Genomic DNA, 23110 nt, shown 5'->3' with positions numbered 1-23110 from the left:
CATGTTTTTGGTAAAAAAAATCCCAATAAGTGTATATTGATTGCTTTGTGTGAACGTTATAGCGTCTACAAACTATGGTATAGATAATTTGAAATTTACACAGCTTTTACTTTCTGACCGCCCATCACATCTCTTGAGGTGCTAAAATACCAGGATAGAACAAACACCCCCAAATGACCCCTTTTTGGAAAGCAGACACCCTAAGCTATCTGCTGAGAGACATATTGTGTCCATGGAAGATTTATTTTTTTCCCACAAGTTTCTGGAAAATGACAAAAACTTTTTTTTTGTTTTTTTTTTTTACACAAAATTGTCATTTAAATGATTTATTTCTTGCACAAGCCATGGGTATATGTGGAATTATACCCCAAAATACATTCTGCTACTTCTACCGAGTATGAGGATACCACACATGTGACACTTTTTGGGAGCCTAGCCACATACAGGAGCCTGAAATCCAATGAGCACTTTGAAAGCCTGAAAGTGCGTAACCTCTTCATTTCACTTCCCCACTACCTATCACAGTTTTGGAGGCCCTGACATGCCAGGATAGCACCAAACCCCCCCAAATGACCCCTTTTTGGAAAGTAGACACTCCAAGGAATTTAAAAAGAGGCATGTTAAGTATTTTGCAGATCTAATTTTTTCTCACAAGGTTTTGAAATATAAAAAAGAAAAGAAAAAATATATTTTTATTTTCTTTCTTCATTTTCCAAAAACTTGTGGTAAAAAAATAAATTCTTCTATTGATTCAACATGCCTCTCAGCAAATAGTTTGGGGTGTCTACTTTCCAAAAAGGGGTCATTTTGAGGGGTGGGGGCATTTTATGCCCAGCATTAGAGGTTTATGCCACACATCACTCACTCTTCTAACCACCTGAAGACCAAGCCTTTTCTGACACTTTTTGTTCACATTAAAAAAATCTGTATTTTTGCTAGGAAATTAAAGTGAACCCCCAAACATTATATATTTTCTTAGAGCAGACACCCTAGTAAATAAAATGGTGGGTGGTGCAATTTTTTATCTCACATATTACTTACACACCGATTTTTCAAACGCAATTTTTTTGAAAAATATACACTTTTTTAATTTTAATGCACAAAATTACAATATATTGGCCAATTATTTGGTATGATATAAAAGATGATGCTATGCTGAGTAAATAGATACCAAACATGACATGCTTTAAAATTACGCATGCCCTGTGCAATGGCGACAAACTGCATACATTTTTAATATCTATAGGCAACGCTTTAAAAGCCTTTACAAGCTACCATTTTAGATTTACAGAGGAGGTCTAGAGCTATAATTACTGCCCTTGTTCTGACGTTCGTGGCGATACCTCACATGCATGGTGCAATCGCTGTTTCCATACTGGGAAAGGGTCAACGCTCACGGACGCAGGTGTGCGCGTGCGCGGATGGGCGAGGGTCCTTTTTTTTTTTCTTTTTTTTTTTTTTCTTTTTTTCTGATTTATTTAATTATTTTTACACTGTCCCTTTAATTTATTTATTTTTTAATCACTTTTAATGCTATCTCAGGGAGGGGGAGGGGGGGCCATTTTCTCCCGCTGCTTGTAAAGGCAATTCTGCAGCTAATTAACCACTAGGAATGCTTTTACATGAAAGCCCATTGCCGGCTGAAAAAAATAAAACCAGGATGATGCCTGCAGCTGCAGGCATCACCCTGGTATAACCATTCAAAGTCCAGTGATGTACCAATACGTCACTGGTCCTTGTTGGGTGTATATGCTATGTTCTTTTTTTCTTTATGCAGCCTGTGGGCTGAATGAAAAAAAAGAGAAAAAATCTCTGCCAGAAAAAGTGTGTGGTATGCCCACCATTAGAAACCTCCCTCAATCCACCCACTTCTAATGGTGGGCACACATGAAATGTGCCAACAAATATAAAATATATATGCCGAAGCATAGGGGCCATCCACCCACTGGCCACCCCAGGCCCCCATGCTTTGGCATATATTCTCTTTTTTTTAACTGCGGATGAAAAATCTCATCCAACAGCACTGCACACACCTACTTATGTCTATTCTGAAAGCAAGACCCTGTTGCTGTCAGAATAAACAGGTCAGTGCTGCAGTTTGACGTTCCTGCAAAGAAATCAACAATGGTTAACAATAAAACATAAACTCAATAAAACAACTTTATAAGGAAAAGTGTGTGGTGGTATGCCCACCATTAGAAACCTCCCTCAATCCACCCACTTCTAATGGTGGGCACATATGAAATGTGCCAACAAATATAAAATATATATGCCGAAGCATAGGGGCCATCCACCCACTGGCCACCCCAGGCCCCCATGCTTTGGCATATATTCTGTTTTTTATAACTGCGGATGAAAAATCTCATCCAACAGCGCTGCCCACGCTGACTTATGTCTATTCTGAGAGCAAGTTCCTGTTGCTGTCAGAATAAACAGGTCAACGCTGCAGCTGAAAGCATTCCTGCAAACAGAAATGGTTAACAATAAAACAACAATAAACCAGTGAAAGTCGAACAATCACAAAAATGACAACAACAAAAAAAACTATAACTATTTTTGGTTTTTATATTTTTTTATTTTTTTGGGGGGTATTTGTACTTTTATTTATTTTTTTTATTTTTTTTACTTTTTTTTTCCAAACTTCAAACATTTAAACAGCTGGTAGGGTCTCTCCAAATGCGATAGCCAGTTTCCTGACTACCTAACATCTTTTGAGACCCTGTGTAAATGTGCCCTGATCTGTGCCGTGCTGTACCCTATACTAATAGTTCACTAGTGTATGGTAGAGGCGGAAGCAGGGCTTGATGCAGAGGCCAGGTTGGCCAGGACAGGAGGGACAACAATAGCGGCTGTCACGCCTAATTCCACGTTTGCTGCAGACACGACATCTTTTTTGGGGTCTTCTTTGGGTTGGGGTACCAGGAATGGTATCGAGAAAATGTCTCTCATGCAGACGGCTAACTGTATCTGGGAGAGGGATTTGGGGCGCAGCACCTTCTGGATACAAAAGGGCCCTGATGTTCTCTAACTGGAAATTTAGGTATGATCCACTATGTCCAGTTGCTTTATAGAGAACAAAAGCATTATATAGAGCCAACTGAAATAAATAAACTGACACTTTTATGTACCAGCGTTTGGATTTTCGGGAAACTAAATACGGCTGCATCATCTGGTCATTGAAGTCCACCCCTCCCATGTTAAGGTTATAATCGTGGACACAGAGGGGCTTCTCAACAACACCAGCTGCCGTGGTAATTTGGACGGTCGTATCTGCGTGAATGGAAGACAGGAGGTAAACATCCCGTTTGTCCTTCCACTTCACTGCGAGCAATTCTTCATTTCTCAAGCAGGCTTTTTCCCCCTTTTTAAGACGGGTATTTACAAGCCGTTGGGGGAAGCCTCGGCGATTAGATCGCACAGTGCCACATGTGCAAATTCCCAAATTGAACAAATGTCTAAATAGTGGCACGCTTGAATAAAAATTGTCCACGTATAAGTGGTACCCCATATGGAAATAGGATGACGCCAAGTCCCAAACTATCTTGCCACTGCTCCCCATGTAGTCTGGGCATCCGGGGGGCTCCAAGTAACTATCTTTTCCCTCGTAAATCCGAAACTTACATGTATAGCCTGTTGCCCTCTCACAGGTCTTATACATCTTGATCCCATATCTGGCACGCTTGCTGGGGAGATATTGTTTGATTACAAGGCGGCCAGAATATTGAATGAGGGACTCATCGATGCAGATGTTTTTCTGGGGAGTATACACATCTGCAAATTTTTGGTTAAAGTGATTTACGAGGGGCCGAATTTTGTGGAGCCGGTCAAATTCAGGGTCACCCTGAGGACGACTGAGTGAGTTGTCGTAGAAGTGCATAAAACGCCTTATCGTCTCATATCTATGCCTGGCCATGGCAGCAGAGAACACGGACATGTGAACAAGAGGGTCGGTGGACCAATACAACCGCAATTGATTTTTATCATTAATGCCCATGTTGAGGGTTAGGCCCAAAAAAACTTTAAATTCGGAAACCGTAATGGGTTTCCATGCGAATGGTCTGGCAAGGTTTGAATTTGGGTTGGCGGCGATAAATTGGCGTGCATATAAATTGCTTTGATCCACAATCAATGCATAAAGATCTTCTGTGAAAAACAGCTCAAAAAAATTAAGGGGAGTATTTAAATTTGCTGTTTCCACCTGAATTCCGGGTTGGGCAGTGAATGGGGGAAGTACGGGTGCTGCAGAATTTGTGGGCTGCCAATCGGGATTTGCAAGCACATCCGGAAGGACACTAGGGGCTCTACGGGCCTGTCTGCGAATTCTTGGTGGCCGCGGGACACTACTTGTGCTCGCCACCGCACCAGCTTGTACTGCACTTATGGGACTCGCCACGTCACCAAGTGATACTGCAGTGCTGGTATGCCTACGACCAGGACGTACTAGGCCGCTGGTGCTCGCCAGTTCACCAAAAGATACTGCGGCACTAGTACTGGCACTCTGCTGCATATGAGAGTCATCATGCATTTGTACCACCTCAGCAACCTGTGAATGGGATCGGGTACGCCTGACCTTAGCAGGGACCACTTCCTCGTCGTCTGAGCTAGCTGTCAGGGTGCCGCTGCTGTCTATAGGTTCGTATTCTGAGCCTGGTTCTGCCAGTGAGTTTTCCCCTTCGCTCTCACTTGACATGATCAGAATCCTATAGGCCTCTTCACCAGTGTACCTTTGCTTAGACATTTTGGCCACTAAATTTACAGGTACCTAGTGCGACTCACGGGAAAAAGAGCGCCTGGCTGTCAGGGACTGCTTGAACCGCTACAAAAAATTTACCGACAAGTGCTAACAGATATCAGGCCTGATTCTGTGAACACTGCGGTTTTGTGTGTAATATGTATCAAGTGACAGTTATCTACTGACACTGCACTTGCCGGGGGAGAAGGGGGGGCGTAGGGGCTAAACGCAGGTGCTGGCAGGTGTTGGGGCTGATCCCGCTAACACTGCGTTTTTGGGGATACTAAAGTAATGTGAATGCTGGTATAGCGCTGATCTGATCAAAGATATTGATCCAATCAGACACTATACTAGCAATGAAGGTTTAGCGTGCAAGTAAGCGTGTTCCTGGCAATCAAGGGGTCAAATGTGATTATTTGTGTACTAGCGGGCAAACTGGTGCTATCTGGGAGGGGCGCTAAAACTATCGGAAGTCACCAGTACCAAGTCACCAGTACCAATACAGTGATCAGTAAAAATCTGTTCACTGTAATCAATGACACTGGTGACAGGGCAGTGAAGGGGTTAACTGGGGGGGGGGGGCGATCAAGGGGTTAAATGGGATTACTGATGTACTGGCGGGTAAACTGGCGCTATCTGGGAGGGGCGCTAACACTATTGGAAGTCGCCAGCGACACTGATACAGTGATCAGTAAAAATTGGTTCACTGATCAGTGACACTGGTGAGAGGGCAGTGAAGGGGTCAACTCAGGGGGGGGGGGGGGGGCGCGATCAAGGGGTTAGACGGGACTACTGGTGTATTAGCGGGCAATCTGGCGCTATCTGGGAGGGGCGCTAACACTAACGGAAGTCGCCTGCGACACTGATACAGTGATCAGTAAAAATTGGTTCACTGATCAGTGACACTGGTGACAGGGCAGTGAAGGGGTCAACTCAGGGAGGGGGGGGGGCGATCAAGGGGTTAGACGGGACTACTGGTGTATTAGCGGGCAATCTGGCGCTATCTGGGAGGGGCGCTAACACTAACGGAAGTCGCCAGCGACACTGATACAGTGATCAGTAAAAATTGGTTCACTGATCAGTGACACTGGTGAGAGGGCAGTGAAGGGGTCAACTCAGGGGGGGGGGGGGGCGATCAAGGGGTTAGACGGGACTACTGGTGTATTAGTGGGCAATCTGGCGCTATATGGGAGGGGCGCTAACACTATCGGAAGTCGCCAGCGACACTGATACAGTGATCAGTAAAAATCGCTTCACTGATCAGTGACACTGGTGACAGGGCAGTTAAGGGGTTAACTGGGGGGGTGGGGGGGGAATTAAGGGGTTAAATGGCTTTATTGGTGTACTGGGGGGCAAACTGGCGCTATCTGGGAGGGGCGCTAGCACTATTGGAAGTCGCCAGCGACACTGATACAGTGATCAATAAAAATCGCTTCACTGATCAGTGACACTGGTGACAGGGCAGTGAAGGGTTAACTGGGGGGGGGCAATCAGGGGGTTAAATGTGTCCTAGACTGTGTTCTAACTGTCAGTGTGCTGTTTTACTTACGTTTAAATGTCTCTTCTTCTCTGTCTGGAACGGAATGTGTCCAGGCAGAGAAGAATGACATCATATCCTGCCCTGTGTAAATATCAACACAGGACAGGATAGGACAGGGACCGATCATCCGATTTCAGCCAGAAATCACTGGCTGAAATCTAATGATTGATCCCTCCTGGATCGAATCGGATCACCCGCGGGTCGGCGGGAGCGCGCGCGCGCGCCCCCTGCCGGCGAAAGTGTCGGGAGCGCGGAACCCGTTTTTAAACGTGGTTTTGCGCTCCACTGCCGCCCTGCACACGTATATACACAGTGGCAGGGCGGCAAGCGGTTAAGGGCCAAATCTGGGCCTTGGCAATTCTCTTTCAGAAGTGGCTCACCTCTCAAACCTTGGTGAAGATCTTTGTACAGGGCTTTACTCATATTGTGCCTTCTGTGTGTTCTTCTGTGACATGGGATCTCCTGTTGGTCCTTTCTAGACTTCACTTTGAGCCTGTTGAGGATATTCCCTTGTCCTCCCTTTCTTGCAGTGTTGCCTTCTTTGTTGCCGTCTCATCTGCTAGGCTAGTTTTTTCTGTTCTTGTTTTGCACAAGGACAAGGTGGCGCTAAGGCCTTTCTTCCTGAAGTGGTTAACCAGGACATTGTTTTATCCATAGGTTTTACCAGGTGGACACCAGGTTTGGTAGTAAAGTGCTTCAGGCAGCTTTTTATTAGATTCTGCCGTATTTGTTTGTTTAGTTAATGGTGGTTATTCTGATCATGTTGGGCATTTATTTGCTGTATTGCCCACCTCTCAGTTGGACTGCTTTTTGAACGTTCCATTTATTCTAAAATCTATTTTTGTTTTCTGTGATGTACAGTACTGTGCAAAAGTCTTAGGTGTAAAAAATGATGTAACGTTAATAATGCTTTCAGAAATAGAAGTGTTAATTTATTTTTATCAGTAAACAAAATGGAAAGTAAATGAACAAAAGAGAAATCCAAACCAAATCAAAATTTGGTGTGCCTTCAAAACAGCATCAATTCTTCTAGGTACACTAGGTGCACTCAGTGTTTGTTTTTTGTTTTTTTTGTTTTTTTAAGAACTCGCAGGTAGGTTGTTCCAAACATCTTGCAGAACTAATCACAGATCTTCTGTGGATGTAGGCTTCCTCTAATCTTTTAGTCTCCTTGTAATCCCTGACAGACTTATTGTTGAGATCAGGGCTCTGTGAAAGCCCAACTATCACTTCCAGGACTCCTTGTTCTTATTTACAGTGAAGATGGTTCTTCGGTTGCATGTTTGGGGTCATTGTCCTACATTTGGAGCCAATCACGTCTCCCTGGTGGTATGGCATGATGGATAAATATCTGCCTGCATCTCTTAGCAAACTGATTTTTGCTACAGCCAAATATTTCAGATTTTGACTCCCCAGTCTAGAGCTGACACTTTTTTCTGCACCCCAGTTCCTATGTTTTCATGCATAGTTTAGTCACGTAACCTTGTTTCCATGTTCTATGCTCAAAAGCATAGGAATTGGGGTGCAGAAAAATGGCAGCAGGTACTCTGGACTAATGAGTTAAAAGTTGAATTCTTTGGCTGTAGCAAAAGTCTGTTTGTTTGTGAAGGGCTAGAGAGCAGTACAATAATGACTGTCTGTAAGCAACAGTGACTGAACTAATTAAAAATGAAAGTAAGCCACTGGAGTTATAAGAGGTAAGAAAAATGAATCCGTTGCACAGGAGGAATGGCAGAAGTTCTGGTTCACATATGCAGTTGTGCATTGGCTTTGAATCTAGACAGCCTGCAGAAAGGGGAGCTGAATGCATGGAGACCTGTCAAATGTAGCTGAGAGCACTTTGGGGTAACAGCACAAATCACAGTCCATGCTGCCTGCTGTTCCTAATGATCCAGGGGTCTATTCCTGGTGCAGAAATTAAGCAGCTGACTTGAGTGCAGTGAAAACTGTCCCAAGCAGGCTGGAGGCAGTGGGAGAGGAGAAAGCCGAGCACTTGCTCACATCCTGCCCGCTATGCAGAGTGCTAAAAGGAAGAAACAAAATCCACAGACTGGGGCACCTGCATGTACAAGTACCCAGAGATCCAGTTCGGGAGTTGGATAACAAGAATGCATCTTTGCTGGTTGTTCCCTGGAGTTGATGCAAGAAAAGCTGTAGAAGGGTTGGAGGTGCTGGAAGTGGATAGAGTGTACGCTTCAACCCTTTTTTGACAGCTCTCCGTACATCCAGTCTCCACATTTTGTACAAGTGTCCTCATTCATGAGAGCTCTGACAGGATAATCTATGATGCAGCTCCTATCATTATTCTGTACACGCCCACTTTTTACAGAGGAGCAGGGTCACTTCCGGAAGTGACACTGCTAGCCCTCCCTAGACAGGCCAACTGGCCGCCTGTTGACTGAGGAGGGGGATTGCAGTCACGTGACAGGCAGAGAATATAATAAAATAAAGGTCTAAAAACTGATTTTTACATTTTGGGACATAATTCTGAACTTTGTTTACATTAATGATTGTGGGGAATATTTAGGTATAGGGCTTTTCTTCCACTTTGAAGACCCAAATAGGTTGACAATAGGTTCCTTCTGAAAATGTCAATCTTCTGGCTATTGCAATTCAGTGTAGTACTTTGAGACACTGTTACAAAAAAGTATGCAGATTAGCAGGTCAGTCTTCACTTGGTGCTAAGTTGTCCCCACATCCCTGACTAAATTAAATTGAGGATCAGCATAACAGCCCAGGCATTACTATTTATGGACAATCAGCAGTGGTAGCCTACATTAATCCAGGCAGGGATTCTGTTCATGCTGGCTAGATGAATAAAGTTACCAACCTTTTTTTTTTTTTTTTTTTTCAGAGTGCAACTGGTCTCATCCCTTGGATTTGTGCAATCTGTGATGCATAGAACATACGCCTGCTGATGTTCTCATTAAGCACAAATCAGGTACTGTGTGCATTAAAAGCAGTCCGCTTTCTAGAAAGTCTGCTTCTCAAAGTTTGAAAAAAAAATATATAGACAGAACGGGATAGATTTGTTCAAGAAAACTTGCAATATCCAAATGCAGGCAACGATTAACAAAAATATAGAATACAATGTTTTCATTCCCAAAACTGGGTATTGGGGTGACCCAGTTTTGGGAATGAAACCGTATTCTATATTTTTGTTAATCGTTGCCTGCATATGGATATTGCAAGTTTTCTTGAACAAATCTATCCCGTTCTGTCTATATATTTTTTTTCAAACTTTGAGAAGCAGACTTTCTAGAAAGCTGACTGCTTTTTGATGCACACAGTACCTGATTTGTGGTTAATGAGAAGTATAAGAGGCTTTCAAACTAATTTCTTTGGAACATAACCAGAGATCATGTGCTGTATTAACCTTGAACATCTATTATATTGTAAAAATGTTTTTGGAGAGAGTTGTGAAAGCTAAGGTGAACCAGTAGTAGTAAGGCACTAAAAGGATATGGCCCTTATCTCATCTGCAAATGGGTAATACAGTTTAAATCACAATTAAAGTTACCTATGTTCTATAGTTACAGAAGCAAAATGTGCAGTGCACCTACAATGCACTGCATATGCAATACACAAAAAATAGAGCCTGTATTGTGTGGACCTTACAAGAATTGTACACACCATTTGTGAAATGTCAGCTGCCATAGTAATCTGTACCCCTATACTCACTGCCCTGAAGCATGTATGCGTAGAGAAGGTGTCTTGACACTTGATATACACATTTTTGGTCCAAGTCAGTGACTCATTAGATTGTGAAGGAATAATCCGTGTTGCCAGATTTGGAGCTATACCTTTAAAACAAATTTTCCCACATTTCACGGTTCGCAGGTTAATTTCAGTTTCACATTTCTCCTTAATCATTTATTATTGGAACTTGTAGGCATAGAAACATTTTTTTATGACTTGTTAATTGTTTTGTTCTAGAAACATTGCAGAAGCTCTTGTAAGCAAAGGTCTGGCTACTGTGATCCGTTACCGTCAGGATGACGACCAGAGATCTTCGCACTATGATGAGCTGTTAGCAGCGGAGGCCAGGTAGGTCCCATGATATTTCACACAAATCAAATCAGCAGCTTGATCCCAGGATAGTCTATGTATAAAGTAGAATCGGCAAGACTGCTGCTTTTATCACAATACTTTTTTTTTTTCTTTTTTGTCACTTTGCACCTTTTGTATGGCCATGATCATATTGCATTGTGCAGTCGTGTGTGTGTGTGTGTGTTTCCTTTTTCCAGGAAAGCCGGTTAAAAGCTCTTTCAAGAACATGGTCTGTATTGTGCTTCCCGCTGTAGAAGCACAGAACAGTATTATTGGAGCAGAACTCTAATACAAACAAGTTACTGTATACTTGTCCTGGTTTTCCTAGTCTTTTGGATATATTTCACCATGCTTTTTTCACGCCAACTTGTCAAATGCTGTAATTAAGATGCTAAAAATTGGACCACTATAAAAAGTTCAGTTGTATATTATTTTTTTTTATACTTGTTTCTTCACTGCTAAAATAGGATAAAATGTATATTTTTTTTTCTTTTTAATCAGATACTTTATTTGAAAAGTGAAAAACAAAGGAAAACATAGGTTGTAAAACTGTCTGACAATGTAAACAGTCTGACAATGTAAGACTATCAGTCTGTCACGCAGGACAGAAACATTAGAATATTCTCATGTCAAGTGAAACAATTACATGTATAAACATCATAATGCAAGCTATCAATCAGTTAGTGGACAGACAATGGCTCACTTCAGAACTTAACTAAACTACTTGGTGTTGTCTCTGCAATTCGTAGAGGCATGTGACTTCAAGGAGTATCAACTACATGGTCCTGCAGGTGGAGAATAGTACTAATCTTCTCAAAGTGGATATGACCATAATTGGAATTGGGAAGAAAGCTGAGATTATACAAGACCAGAGGGCACTCCCCCACTCAATATCCTATCCTTGACAAAGTGGAAGGGTGCCAGGCCAGAAGTACCTAGCCAGGCCTCCCACAGTTTCATAAATTTGTCAGAACGACCTGTGTTAGACTAATTTCTCTTGTGATAACGTATCATTAACTGCATTGACCCAGCTAGCATGCACGGGAGGTATCGGAGATATGTATAAAACTCCCCATGGCCAAAGCCTGTTCTGAGAAATGGTATATCTGCCAGTGCCCAACCCTACATTGGGGAGATGCATCCAAGAACTTTACAAAAGAACCCATCAAGAAGGATACAGCATCTCACAGTCTATCAACGGCACTATCTATTATGGATGTATAAACGTACATTATCGTCAACACATATGTCAATGCATGTACTTTGACTCCATCCACCCCACTCTAGTGCACTCGGAGCCAACTTCACACCCACCCCTCCCTGTAACCCCTAGTCCCCCTATCCTTAGAGAGCTGGGCAAAGTCCCCCAAAGAGTCCCTCTGTAGCAGTGCCAAGACTTAGAGGATAATGCAAGTCTATATGGATGTATAACATGGATAAAGTCTGTGGTAGAACAATATAGTCCCAATATAGATGTACTGGATGTGGCCCCACTTGAAGGGGAAAAGAGTGGAGAGGCTGCCATGACCCCACTAAAGGCAGGCTGATATGCCTATAGTGTACCCAGCCACTCAAGCTTTGTAATGTGCAGCTGTTTCTTCCAGACCACAGTAAATCCTCAAAGACTATCCTGCTGATCACCTGACATGTGCCAATGGGTACAGCCTACCAATTTTCTCAGTGTGGGGGTATCTGACCCATGCACAGCCTGTGTGACACAGGTGGGTGCTTCCTGTGCCATCAGAAAATGTGTGTGTATATGAAACTGCTGCTGCTGGCAGACATGTGGTGATACTTTTTCATATACACACATATATTCTTCTGACAGTATAGGAAGAACCCACCCAAGGCACTATAGGTCCATAAATTCAAAATAGGAGACAATATTGGATGCTTAAATGTGGCACCGGCCCATGATAGAATCAGGCAGGAGCCAGGCATAGCTGCCGCTCATTGCGGTCAAGCCAATGGGCAGCTGCAGAAGGGGAGTCAAAAAAATTGTTGCAGAGCCATCTGCTACCACTCGCAGCTTAGCAAAAGAAAGCATGGGGTAAGACATTTAGCACGCCTGTTTTGGATTTCAGCAGAAAAATCTGGGAATATAGAGAATTTTTACCCCTTGAATCTCCATGTTGGGTTGTTGTCTGGCAAGTCTGAGAATACTGTCTCTATCTTTATAATTCAGTAGTTTCAGCAAGAACGGTCTGTCAGGGCCCCTTGGTGGCAGAGGATGATGTGGCACTCTGAGCGCTTTTCACAGAGAAAAATGGAGTGAGGTTCTTTCCCAAATGTAGGTTAAAAGCTAGTTCTCAATAAAATCAACTGGGTTTTTTCCTTCGGCTTTCTCATGGATGCCAACCAAGTGAAGATTGCTTCTGTGTAGGCGGTTATCCATATTCTCACTTCTGGCAGCATGTTCAGAAGTTTTAGTGGTGTGGAGCGGACATCTTGCTGGATTGCAGGAAGTTCATCTTCAGTGGCGCTCTCCCTGCCCTATATAGTGGTTGCCCTTTCTCTAATTTTTTCATATCGTGGTGTAGGAATAACATATCATCTTTCATACTTTTAAACTCCACTGTGAGCTGAGTGAGTGAATTACAAATAGTATGAACTGCTGCAAGAAAGTCCTTGAGAGAGGGTTTCCGAGGGCTCAGCTTCCCCTTCATTACTTGTGGCAGAAAGTGAGGGTGTTTGTGTAATCACTGTGGTTGCAGCCGAGGTAGGCATTGTTAAGGCCAGAGGAGCAGTTGATAGTGAAGCCGCTCTTGGAGAGGAAGGTTTCTTCAAATTGACCGATGGAGGAGTTGAGGAGTGCTCCTTGCTGGACGAATGAGTGAATTTGGCCGTAGCATCCCTTTTGTAGTCTTTAGCCGAGCGCTGTGGGAGCGTGTCTCCGCCATGTTGGTGCAGCTGCCCTGCAGCTTTCCTGTCCCCCTTCCTCTTTGTCATGGCTAAGGCACTCTGGAATAGGGGCAGTGGAGACAGGTTGCCACAGTGGGTAGAGATGCCGGTGTCCCCGGTGAGTGTGGTTGTGGAAAGGGTCTCCAAACAGGATAAAGTGCAGAATGTTGACAGAGCTGTGAGGAAACACGACCTCTCACGTGGATGGCTAAGCCACGCCCCCTAGGATGAAGTATGCAGTTGAAATACACCCTTCAATTCAGGTGGTCTGCATTTCTGCTCATATGTTTTATGATCCTGGGCTCCCCTTACATAGCCAGATCCTATGTCTCCCCTGTAGTACATCTTTGTCAAGAACCAAGATATGCTGCCATTATGATTGGGTTTATGGATCTAATTGCAAAGATTTGCTGACACCAAATGCAGAGGCCGTAAGTGTACTTCTATGCCGGTCTCTTCCAAAATGTGTGGTGTACATGATTTCAGCTAAGGCAGCCTCCAAGGCTTCTGTTGCGGTTTCTCTTTCTATGAATCTTAGAAATTCTTGATGGATGAATTTGTCCCTGAAGAGCAGCAGCCAGCTGCCATAGCTCCCAGGTCTGAGGATATTGTTTTGGTTTCCCTTGATATTTTACTTTTAATCTCGACCACCTGTTCCTGTCCTTTCAGAACTGCTTTTTTAGACATGTTTGTAATAGCAGCAAGGACTGCTGCTCCTATGAAAAGTAATCCATGCTCAGATTGCTTTTCAGAGGCATTTGACAGGTGGTAAACAGGCAATATGTTGCCTCCTCACCACCTAGTTTAACCCCGTAAAAAGCATCAGTCACCACACCACAACTGCGTGCAATGCGCACACAGTTGCAGGGTGTTTGTAGTTCAACCCCATTCACCTGGAGGTTTACTTCCAGCTGTGGCAACAGCATGTGTATACCACAAGCTGCTGTTTCTGTAGCTAAAGGGGGAGCAGTTGGGTTGGTAAAAGCTGCTCAATTGCGTGGTTTTACTGCCCTCCAACCTCACAGGTCAACAGGCCCTTGGTTCACATCTGTGTGGCTGTGTGTAGGGAAGCCAACTCATTAATTTCAATGGGCTGCCTTACCCACAGAAATGCAGGGAAAGTAATTTCTGACCTTAGTTTTAAAATTGCACCACACCAAAAACACCCCGCGTTTACCACACAGTAACGCGACACACAGTAACGCGACACAGAGTAACGTGAACCAAGCCTTGGACAGGGGTGCCTCGTGACTGAAAATACTTTTCAAGGGCATCTTGACTGGAAAAAGGTTGAGAAACACTGTTCTAAAGTATCACACTTCATTATAATTTCCAATAAGGACAATACAAAGATATACATGTACATATCTAGTGATCATTCACCATTGTCCTAATTTAAGCTGTTGCTCTTAGCTTAGTCATACATTTAACATGTTATACAGAACTTTACTGGTCAACTACTACGGTGACCATAGTAGTTGTGAGGAGACAGGATCCAGGGGACAGGTAGTGAGACGGGCTTCAGAGAAAACCTTAGTGACCTCTTCAGTAGTAGCAAGGTCAAAAGAGGAAAGTGTTGAGGGAGGTTTAGTATAAGGTATGCTAAGTGGGATGGATGTCTGTGCAGTGGCAATGCCCCTATAAATTGCATCAATCTTGTTTTTGAAATGATTTGCAATCTCGTGAGCAGTGAGTGAGGTACTGGGTGGAAGTGGAGAAAGTAGAGAGTTAAAAGTAGAGAAGAGACGAGGACTGGATGACAAGGTATTAATAAGAGTGACAAAGTAGGCTTGTTTGGCAGCATGAAGGGAGGAATTGTATGTTAAGAAAGCAGATTTATATAGGGTGAATGCTTGTTGAGATTTGGTTTTACTCCACAATCGCTCCGGCGCACGACTATGTCGTTTAAGATTTCTGGTGTCATCAGTCTGCCAAGGTTGTAATGGTGGGGACCTGATGCTTTGTGTTGTTAGAGGAGCAAGTGAGTCTAATGTGGATGAAAGTGGCCAGGTCAGGGCAGGACATGGGAGAGATTCTGTTGTAGAGTTGGTCAGTTGCAAAATGAAAAGGAGCAGGGTTCAAGTTGTGAAGGTTTCTGTGGGTAATTGTTTGCTGCTTGGAGGGATAGATGTTTGAAGACGAGGACACTGTGAAGGTGATGAGATTGTGATCAGAGAGAGGAAAGAGGGTGTTTGAGAGGTTGTAGGGAGTGCAAAGATGGGAGAAAACAAGGTCTAATGTATTCCCATCAGAGTGATTGGAGGATTGTATACATTGTGCTAATGCAAAAGATCAGGTTAAGTTGAAGAGTTGGGATGTAGCCGGGTTGTTGACATTAATAGGGATGATAGTGGGTAGTTCAGAAGAGAAAAAGTAGGGTAGCCAGGAGGAGAAATCATCAAGAAAGCGCAACACCGGTCCAGGAGGCCGATAATTCACTGCAATCCTCAGAGAAATATGAGAAAACAGCCGGATGCAGTGAGTCTCGAAAGAAGAGAAGGATAGAGAGGGAGGGTTAGGGAGGACTTGAAAGGTGCTCAGTGGGGATAGAAGCAAACCAACTCCACCACCTTTCTAACCACTGGGTCGGTGAGTGGGTCCAAAGAAGGCCTCCATAGGAAAGTGCTGCGGGAGAAGAAGAATCTGCTGCTTGAAGTAGGGATGTACACGAGTGCACATGCCTTCCACTCCTGGTGTTTGGGTCAGCAGGAGAGTAAAGTATCAGCAGGAGGTGATGAGAGCAGTAGTAGGGCGATGGTAGCAGTGAGGGTGAGATGTACAAGTTTTGGGGTGGAGCAGAGGGGTAAAGAAGTGAGATTTTGGGAACGCAAGATAGTAATATGAAAAGGAGGAGTGGAGGGACATATTAAAAGGTATACGGAGTGGGACGCAGACTTGTAAGAGATGTTTCCCAGGGTGTTTGCGTGCAGTCTGTCCAGCATGCAGCAAGGATTCTTGCTGTTGTATCTTCCTGCTGTTGTATCTTCCTGCTGCTTGAGTTATCCTGCTTTAGTTAAACTGCTGTGTTCAACTGCTTCTTAGCACTCCAACAAAAACAGCACCCCATCTGTGACTGCCTCCTGATCTGTGACCACCCCCCATGAGCTGATCTAAATTTATAGGGAGATGGTCAAATGAGCACTCTTCTTCCAATAAGGAACTGATAAGGATCACATGAATAGGGGGAGATGTTTCTCAAACACAGACCAGACACAGGCCACAGTCATAAAAAGAATGCATCAAGAGGTGAGAACTGATCAACATAGACAAAAATATATATACACTATTTGTTCTGAAATTAACAGGAGTCCATGCGTTCTTGCAGCTTAGAGTGGAGAGAGCAGCAATTTATCCAGAGATAGCAGGAGTCTATGCGTTGTTGCAGTTTACAGTGGAGAGAGCAGATAGACTCCTGCTATCTCTGGGTAAATTGCTGCCATCTGCTCTCTCCACTCTAAACTGCAACAACGCATAGACTCCTGCTATCTCTGGGTAAATTGCTGCTATGCGTTGTTGCAGTTTAGAGTGGAGAGAGCAGATAGCAGCAATTTACACAGAGATAGCAGGAGTCTATGCATTGTTGCAGTTTAGAGTAGAGAGAGCAGATAGCAGCAATTTACCTGTGAAAAGCAGGGAAGGCATGATTAGACTGTTGTGTTCAACTGCTTCTTAGCACATAGATGACCAGAGACTGCAGACACAGTACAGGAGATGACCAGAGACTGCGGACACAGTACAGGAGATGACCAGAGACTGCGGACACAGTACAGGAGATGACCAGAGACTGCGGACACAGTACAGGAGATGACCAGAGACTGCGGACACAGTACAGGAGATGACCAGAGACTGTGGACATAGTACAAGAGATGACCAGAGACTGTGGACATAGTACAGGAGATGACCAGAGACTGTGGACATAGTACAGGAGATGACCAGAGACTGTGGACATAGTACAGGAGATGACCAGAGACTGCGGACAGTACAGGAGATGACCAGAGACTGCGGACAGTACAGGAGATGACCAGAGACTGTGGACATAGTACAGGAGATGACCAGAGACTGCGGACACAGTACAGGAGATGACCAGAGACAGGGGACCTTTTGGGAGCGGAAGGGGGGGGGGCAGGTGCCCGAATTTGACAGGTACCTGCTCCCATTTCCGAAGGATTGTCCTCCCTCCCTGTCTTCTGGAACACGTGACAAGTCCCAGAAGACTGCCGGACCATTCACAAAGTGCAGTGCTTCTCACGTATGCGCAGTGAATGAAGGTTATGAAGCTGCAAGTGGTCTCAGCCAGGTGCCCACACTAAAGATGCCAGCACCAGGGAGAGAAAATGGTGAAGACACCGCTGGACCGAGGAACAGGTAGGACCAAGGAGCAGGTTCTGCTGCACAGAAGAGCCTAGCGTCCAGCCCGGTATTTTAACACGGCAGCGGGAATCCCGGGCTGGCTGCTCCATATTCGCTCCATAAGACGCACAGACATTTCCCCCCATTATTTTGGGGGGGGGGGGGGGGGAGTGCGTCTTATGGAGCGAAAAATATGGTGCCTAATTAGTTACATAGTAAAAACTAGAACCTTTTGCAAAAAAATAAAATCCTGGTGAAATTGTTAAACATTTCCTATTGCCTTATAAAATCTCTCAGGTCACCCACATTTGAATATCACAGAATACACATTTCCTAGATGGTCAAAAATGTTATGATTTACTTAATCTGTTAAGAGGGGGCTGTGGGGGCTGCTTGAAACTGAGCTTTTCTCTCCCTCACAGACACAGGACATCAAGGAGCAAGTGAGGGGTCACCCACGCACAAGCACAGACTGTAGCCATCTCTGCTATAAATTGATTTTTTCATTTAAACATACAAAGGCCCACTTTTCTCATAACTTTCACCTTCGTTTTATTACTTAACCATTCTAATGTTAAACTTGTGTAGACCTTCAAACATAAGTAGCCAAACGTATTTTACATATGATCATTACTTACTATTACCTTTCTATCTTAAATTCATGTAACATTGTCACATTTACCAAAGACAAAACATGCATTCATCATGTCTTCATGCAATTACCATGTCCTCAACAGCTAGCTACAAACAAAACCCGTTGAGATTCGGACATACGCATCTTATTTTTGAAAACAATCCGCTAATGCTCAGATTGTGAGTACTGCAGTACCCTAACAAAGCGAATTACTCTGAAACTTGCCTACAGTCCAGAGTTCAACGCTTTTACTATTATCACAAATTGAAGCTTCCTGACAATACAACTATTCCCTTGTATATCAGTCGCTTGCTCAATTTATCAAACCAAAAATTGCGAGCAATGGTTTCCAGTCGTGGACTCCCAACAAAGGAATTGGCTCGCATCTGATCACCTACAGGAATCTCAATTAAGCCAGCTAAGTGTCTGATACGTTTCCTATGCTTTCTGAATGTACTATGCCTTACATAACAAAGACACAGATCAAACCCCACTCTTCTGTTACCATGTGCTTTGTTATGTTTTTTGTTATGTTATGTTTTTTGGGATTGTATTCGATATGTGCAAAGAGAGATCACACAAATACTTATAAGTAGAAAATTTATTACAAGTAATGTGACAGATAAAGAAAATATAACAAGAATACGTACCTACATATGCTGTTTTCACCACGATCAGAACAGATACAAGCTTAATGCAAGCTCTGGGACAAGAAAAATATTTCCAGCCTAGCTATGTGTTTATATAGTGGACTTGTGTGTGCAAGGGAATGGACAATCCACCCTCCATGCAAACAACATAACCTTCGAAGAAAGAAGAGTGAGCTGGCTTGTCCATATAGTCACATTCATTTGTTAAGGTAATCAGACTTTGTCCTTGTATAGCTTTTTAACCAAGGTTTGGAGGTGTTCTGGCCATTAATACTGAACATTTTATAGCTAGGCAACTCCTATCCTCATTGATTAGTAGTTCCAAATGAATACCTACTGCAATAGGAACAGACACAAAAAGATGCACTCAACATCTTTCCAAGTCACTGTTCTGTGTATTCAGCGCGTTTGAAGTTTTGTTATACACATGATTATGTAGGTATCCCATTAATATTACAGTTGTACTTTTATGGTAACATGGGGCGTTATATAGGCAGGCTAATTTCTAATTAGGACATGAAGGAATGCAAACCTCATGAAAACATTTTTTTTAACATCCAGGATTGTTTATTGACATTATGGCATAGTACAGAAGCAGTACAGTACGACAACATTGTCTGAAGACATAAAACAAGAGATGCAAGGTAAATCAGTATAACCTATTAAGCATAGAGGAGCAGGGCTCACATCAATGTCAGTGGCAATGCAACCAATTATAAAGTAAAACATCAACAGAGTAACATATTCATTGTTCCGTCCAGGGTTGCCAAACCTGATCAAACTTCCCAGGACAACCCCTATTATTGTACTGTATATCAATTTGTACATAGGTAATACTGCATTAATGGACGCCTCCCACAAGGCCACGGGGGAAGGCGGAGGATTATGAAGCATCTCCTTTTTAGCGTAATACAGCAGGTAAGAAAGGAGAAATTTAGTATGACGAGGCCTCTGTTCATCATCTTGGATACCCAACAATGCAAGCTCAGGGGAGAGTGAAAGGGACACCTGTAAACTGGCATTAACACAGGTAAACACCTCTGTCCAAAACTGCTCCACTTTCGGACAGGTCTAAAACATGAAAGTAAGTGTCCTCACAGAAATGACAGCGGATGGAAGTGTGAGTGTCCTCACAGAAATGACTGTTGTGCTAATCTGAAGTCAGCGGACTTCTGTGGGTAGATTCTGTGCATTTTCTGAGGCGTGTAGTATACCCTGTGCAAACATGTAGTCTGTAGCAATTTTGTTTGTAGAGGAAATAACTAATTTGGAACTATCTTCAAAGCATTCCTCCCATGTTTCCCTATTCAAGGTTGGAATGTCCTCCTGCCATTTCATCCACAACCTGTCCATCTTGGGGGATTCCACACTGAGAAGAGCCAAATAAAGAGGTTTAGAAATGGACTCCTGCAGAAGAAAGTCCTCTATTGGGTCGGTCTCCAGTCTAGGGGGCGGTTGAAAATTGTGCCCGCATTGCATGGTGCAATTGGTAGTAAAGTAAATCCAACCGGGTAATCTGTGTTTTATAGGAGAGATCCCGAAACGGCAGCAAGGTACCCACAGGCATGATGTCTTTAACCAATCTGATACCATAAAATGCCCACACCAGGGGGTCAGGTAGCTCTTGGAAATTAGAACAGACTTCCCCACGATGGGCAATATGGGAACCACTTATGAGGCTACAGAAAACGTTTCCTTGGTGCAGTCCAAACACAAAGTGTGACCTTTGTAGGGAGTGGAAGAGAGGCATAAGCCCTAGGGCTTCTATATACAAGATTACTCATTTTCATAAGGGATCCCAGTAGGGCTGCTTCGAGACATACCGCGGAATACAAAAAACATTATTGAATTTTGGGAGATAGATTTTAAGAATATTTATGCGGCTCAACAGGTTCAGTGGCAAGGTAGACCAGGTGGCACACAGCTCCCTCAGCTGTAACAGTAAGGAGGGGCGTTCAACCCATAAAAGCTCTATAAATCCTGAATGCCCCATATATCTTAATATTTGAACTTGTCAGCCCACAGCAACGAGGTAGAAGCCATAGAGATTTCTAGCTTGGGGATGAAGAGGAAAAAGGAGTAATTTGGACCAGTTGATGCAAATCCCAGAAAATTGTCCAAATTCATCGTTGACCTTAAGTGCAGCCTGCGTCATGTAAATACAGCAAAGTGTCGTCAGCATAGAGCGAGATTTTCTCCTCTAATGAACCGACCCTCAGGCCCTCAATGGATCAGGAGATCCACACGTGAATGGCCAACGGCTCCAATGCTAGAGCAAAAAGACCCACTGAGAGGGGGCACCCCTGCCGAGTCCCCAAATGGTCATTGGTTCTGATCCTAGCTCGGGGAGCATGCCAACCATTTAAAAAACTGAGGTCTAAACTCAAGTCTACACAGTACCTCCCAAAAAAACACCGACTCAATTGAGCTGAAAGCCTTTTCAGCATGTAAAGAGGCTATGACTCGAGTGCCACCATTAGCATGGGTGCTAACCAAGTTAAGAAAGAGGCAGAGAGTCTTAACCACTTGCCTACCGGGCACTTATGTTCCTGCCCAGGCCAATGTTTAACTGTCAGCGCTGTCACACTTTGAATGACAGTTGCGCAGTTATGCAACATTGTACCCAAATGAAATTTGTATAATTTTTTCCACACATATATCAGGATTTCTTGGTGGTATTTAATCGCCACTGGGTTTTTCATTTTTTGCACTATAAGCAAAAAAAGAGCAAAACGTTTGAAAGTTTTTCTTTTCTTCTCTTATAACATTTTTGAAACGGGTATATTTTCCCCACTGATGTGCGTTGATGAGGCTGCACTGATGGGCATCACTGATGGGCACTGAGGTGGCACGGATAGGCAGCACTGATGAGGCGGCACTGGTGGGCATTGATGAGAAGGCACTGATGGTGCTGCATTGATATGCTGCAATGATGGTCACTGATGGGCGGCACTGATGGGTGCAACTGCTGGGCAGCACTGATGAGTGGCACTGCTGGGGGGCACTGGTGGGAGGCACTGATTAGTGGCACTGGTGGGCGGCCCTACAGGGCACTGATCAGTGCTGATGTGACAGCTGCTGGTTATCGGGAGTACTTTCCTCACGCTGTGACAGCATGAGGAAAGTGCTGCCGGTAACCGACAACTGTATTTACTCCGTGATCTGCTGTGTCATTGGGCACAGTTGATCACATGGTAAAAGGCTGCTGTGATTGGCCTTTTACATCATCACCTGATCAGCTGTGTCCGTAGGACACAGCGATCATGGAGATTGCCGGGGGCACGCAGGAGGGCGCGTTCAGGGAGGACGCCATATGATGCCCTCCCAGAACTGGGTAACTGTGCTGTAGCCGTCTTTCGGCTATAGCGCGGTTACCTAGTGGTTAATGTCCGTGCCCTTCTCTGGCATAAAAACCATTTGATCAACGTGGATAAGATCGTCCATTGACAAAATTTTGTCCAAAAGTTTGGCATCAGCACTAATCAGAGATTGGTCGATAAGCACAATCTTCAGGGTCTTTGCCTGGTTTGGGCACCAACACTATAAGGGCCTCAGACATAGATTCTCAGAGAGATCCCAGGGAGGTAAACGGAGTGAGGAGGGAAGTGGACCTGGGCACCAACAGCTCCTGGAAAATCATTAGTAAGACCTCACCTGGAATATGCAGTTCAGTTTTGGGCACCGATTCACAAAAAGAACATTTGGGAACTGTAGAAAGTACAGAGAAGGGCAACCAAACTAATAAGGGACATGGAGGAGCTCAGCTATGAGGAAAGATTAGAGGAACTGAATTTATTCTCTCTTGAGAAGAGGAGATTAAGGAGGGATATGATCAACATGTATAAATACATCAGTGGTTGATATAGTGAACTCGGTGTAGAGCTATTCACACTGAGGTCATCACAGAAGACAAGGGGGCACTCTCTATGTCTGGAGGAAAAGAAATTTAATCTCCAAACACGGAAAGGTTTCTTCACAGTGAGAGCTGTGAAAATGTGGAATAGACACCCTCAAGAGTTGGTTCTGGCCAGCTCAGTGGATTGCGTTAAAAAAGGCCTGGATTCTTTCCTAGATACACATAATATAACTGGATACTAACATTTATAGGTAAAGTCGATCCAGGAAATATCCAATCGCCTCAAGGGATCAGGAAGGAATTTTTTCCCCTGCAGGAGCAAATTGGATCATGCTTTGCTGGTTTTTTTTTTTTTTTTGCCTTCCTCTGGATCAACTCCTGGTTATAGGATTATAGA

At 43.8% G+C, this 23110-nt stretch overlaps 1 protein-coding gene across 1 annotated transcript in view; it reads left to right on the top strand.

Annotated features, from left to right (window-relative positions):
- SND1 (staphylococcal nuclease and tudor domain containing 1) overlaps positions 1–23110 on the top strand; it is a 987097-nt gene that overhangs the window by 384904 nt on the left and 579083 nt on the right. The window contains exon 13 of the mRNA XM_089676965.1: positions 10209–10319. Coding sequence (XP_089533091.1) covers positions 10209–10319 — 111 coding nt within the window. The remainder of the gene's footprint in view (positions 1–10208; positions 10320–23110) is intronic.

The sequence above is a fragment of the Staurois parvus genome, unplaced genomic scaffold, assembly GCF_062004578.1.
Source record: "Staurois parvus isolate SC_StPar_1 unplaced genomic scaffold, SC_StPar_1.0 ptg000175l, whole genome shotgun sequence".
NCBI lineage: Eukaryota > Metazoa > Chordata > Amphibia > Anura > Ranidae > Staurois > Staurois parvus.
This window is presented reverse-complemented; position numbering and strand designations above follow the sequence as displayed.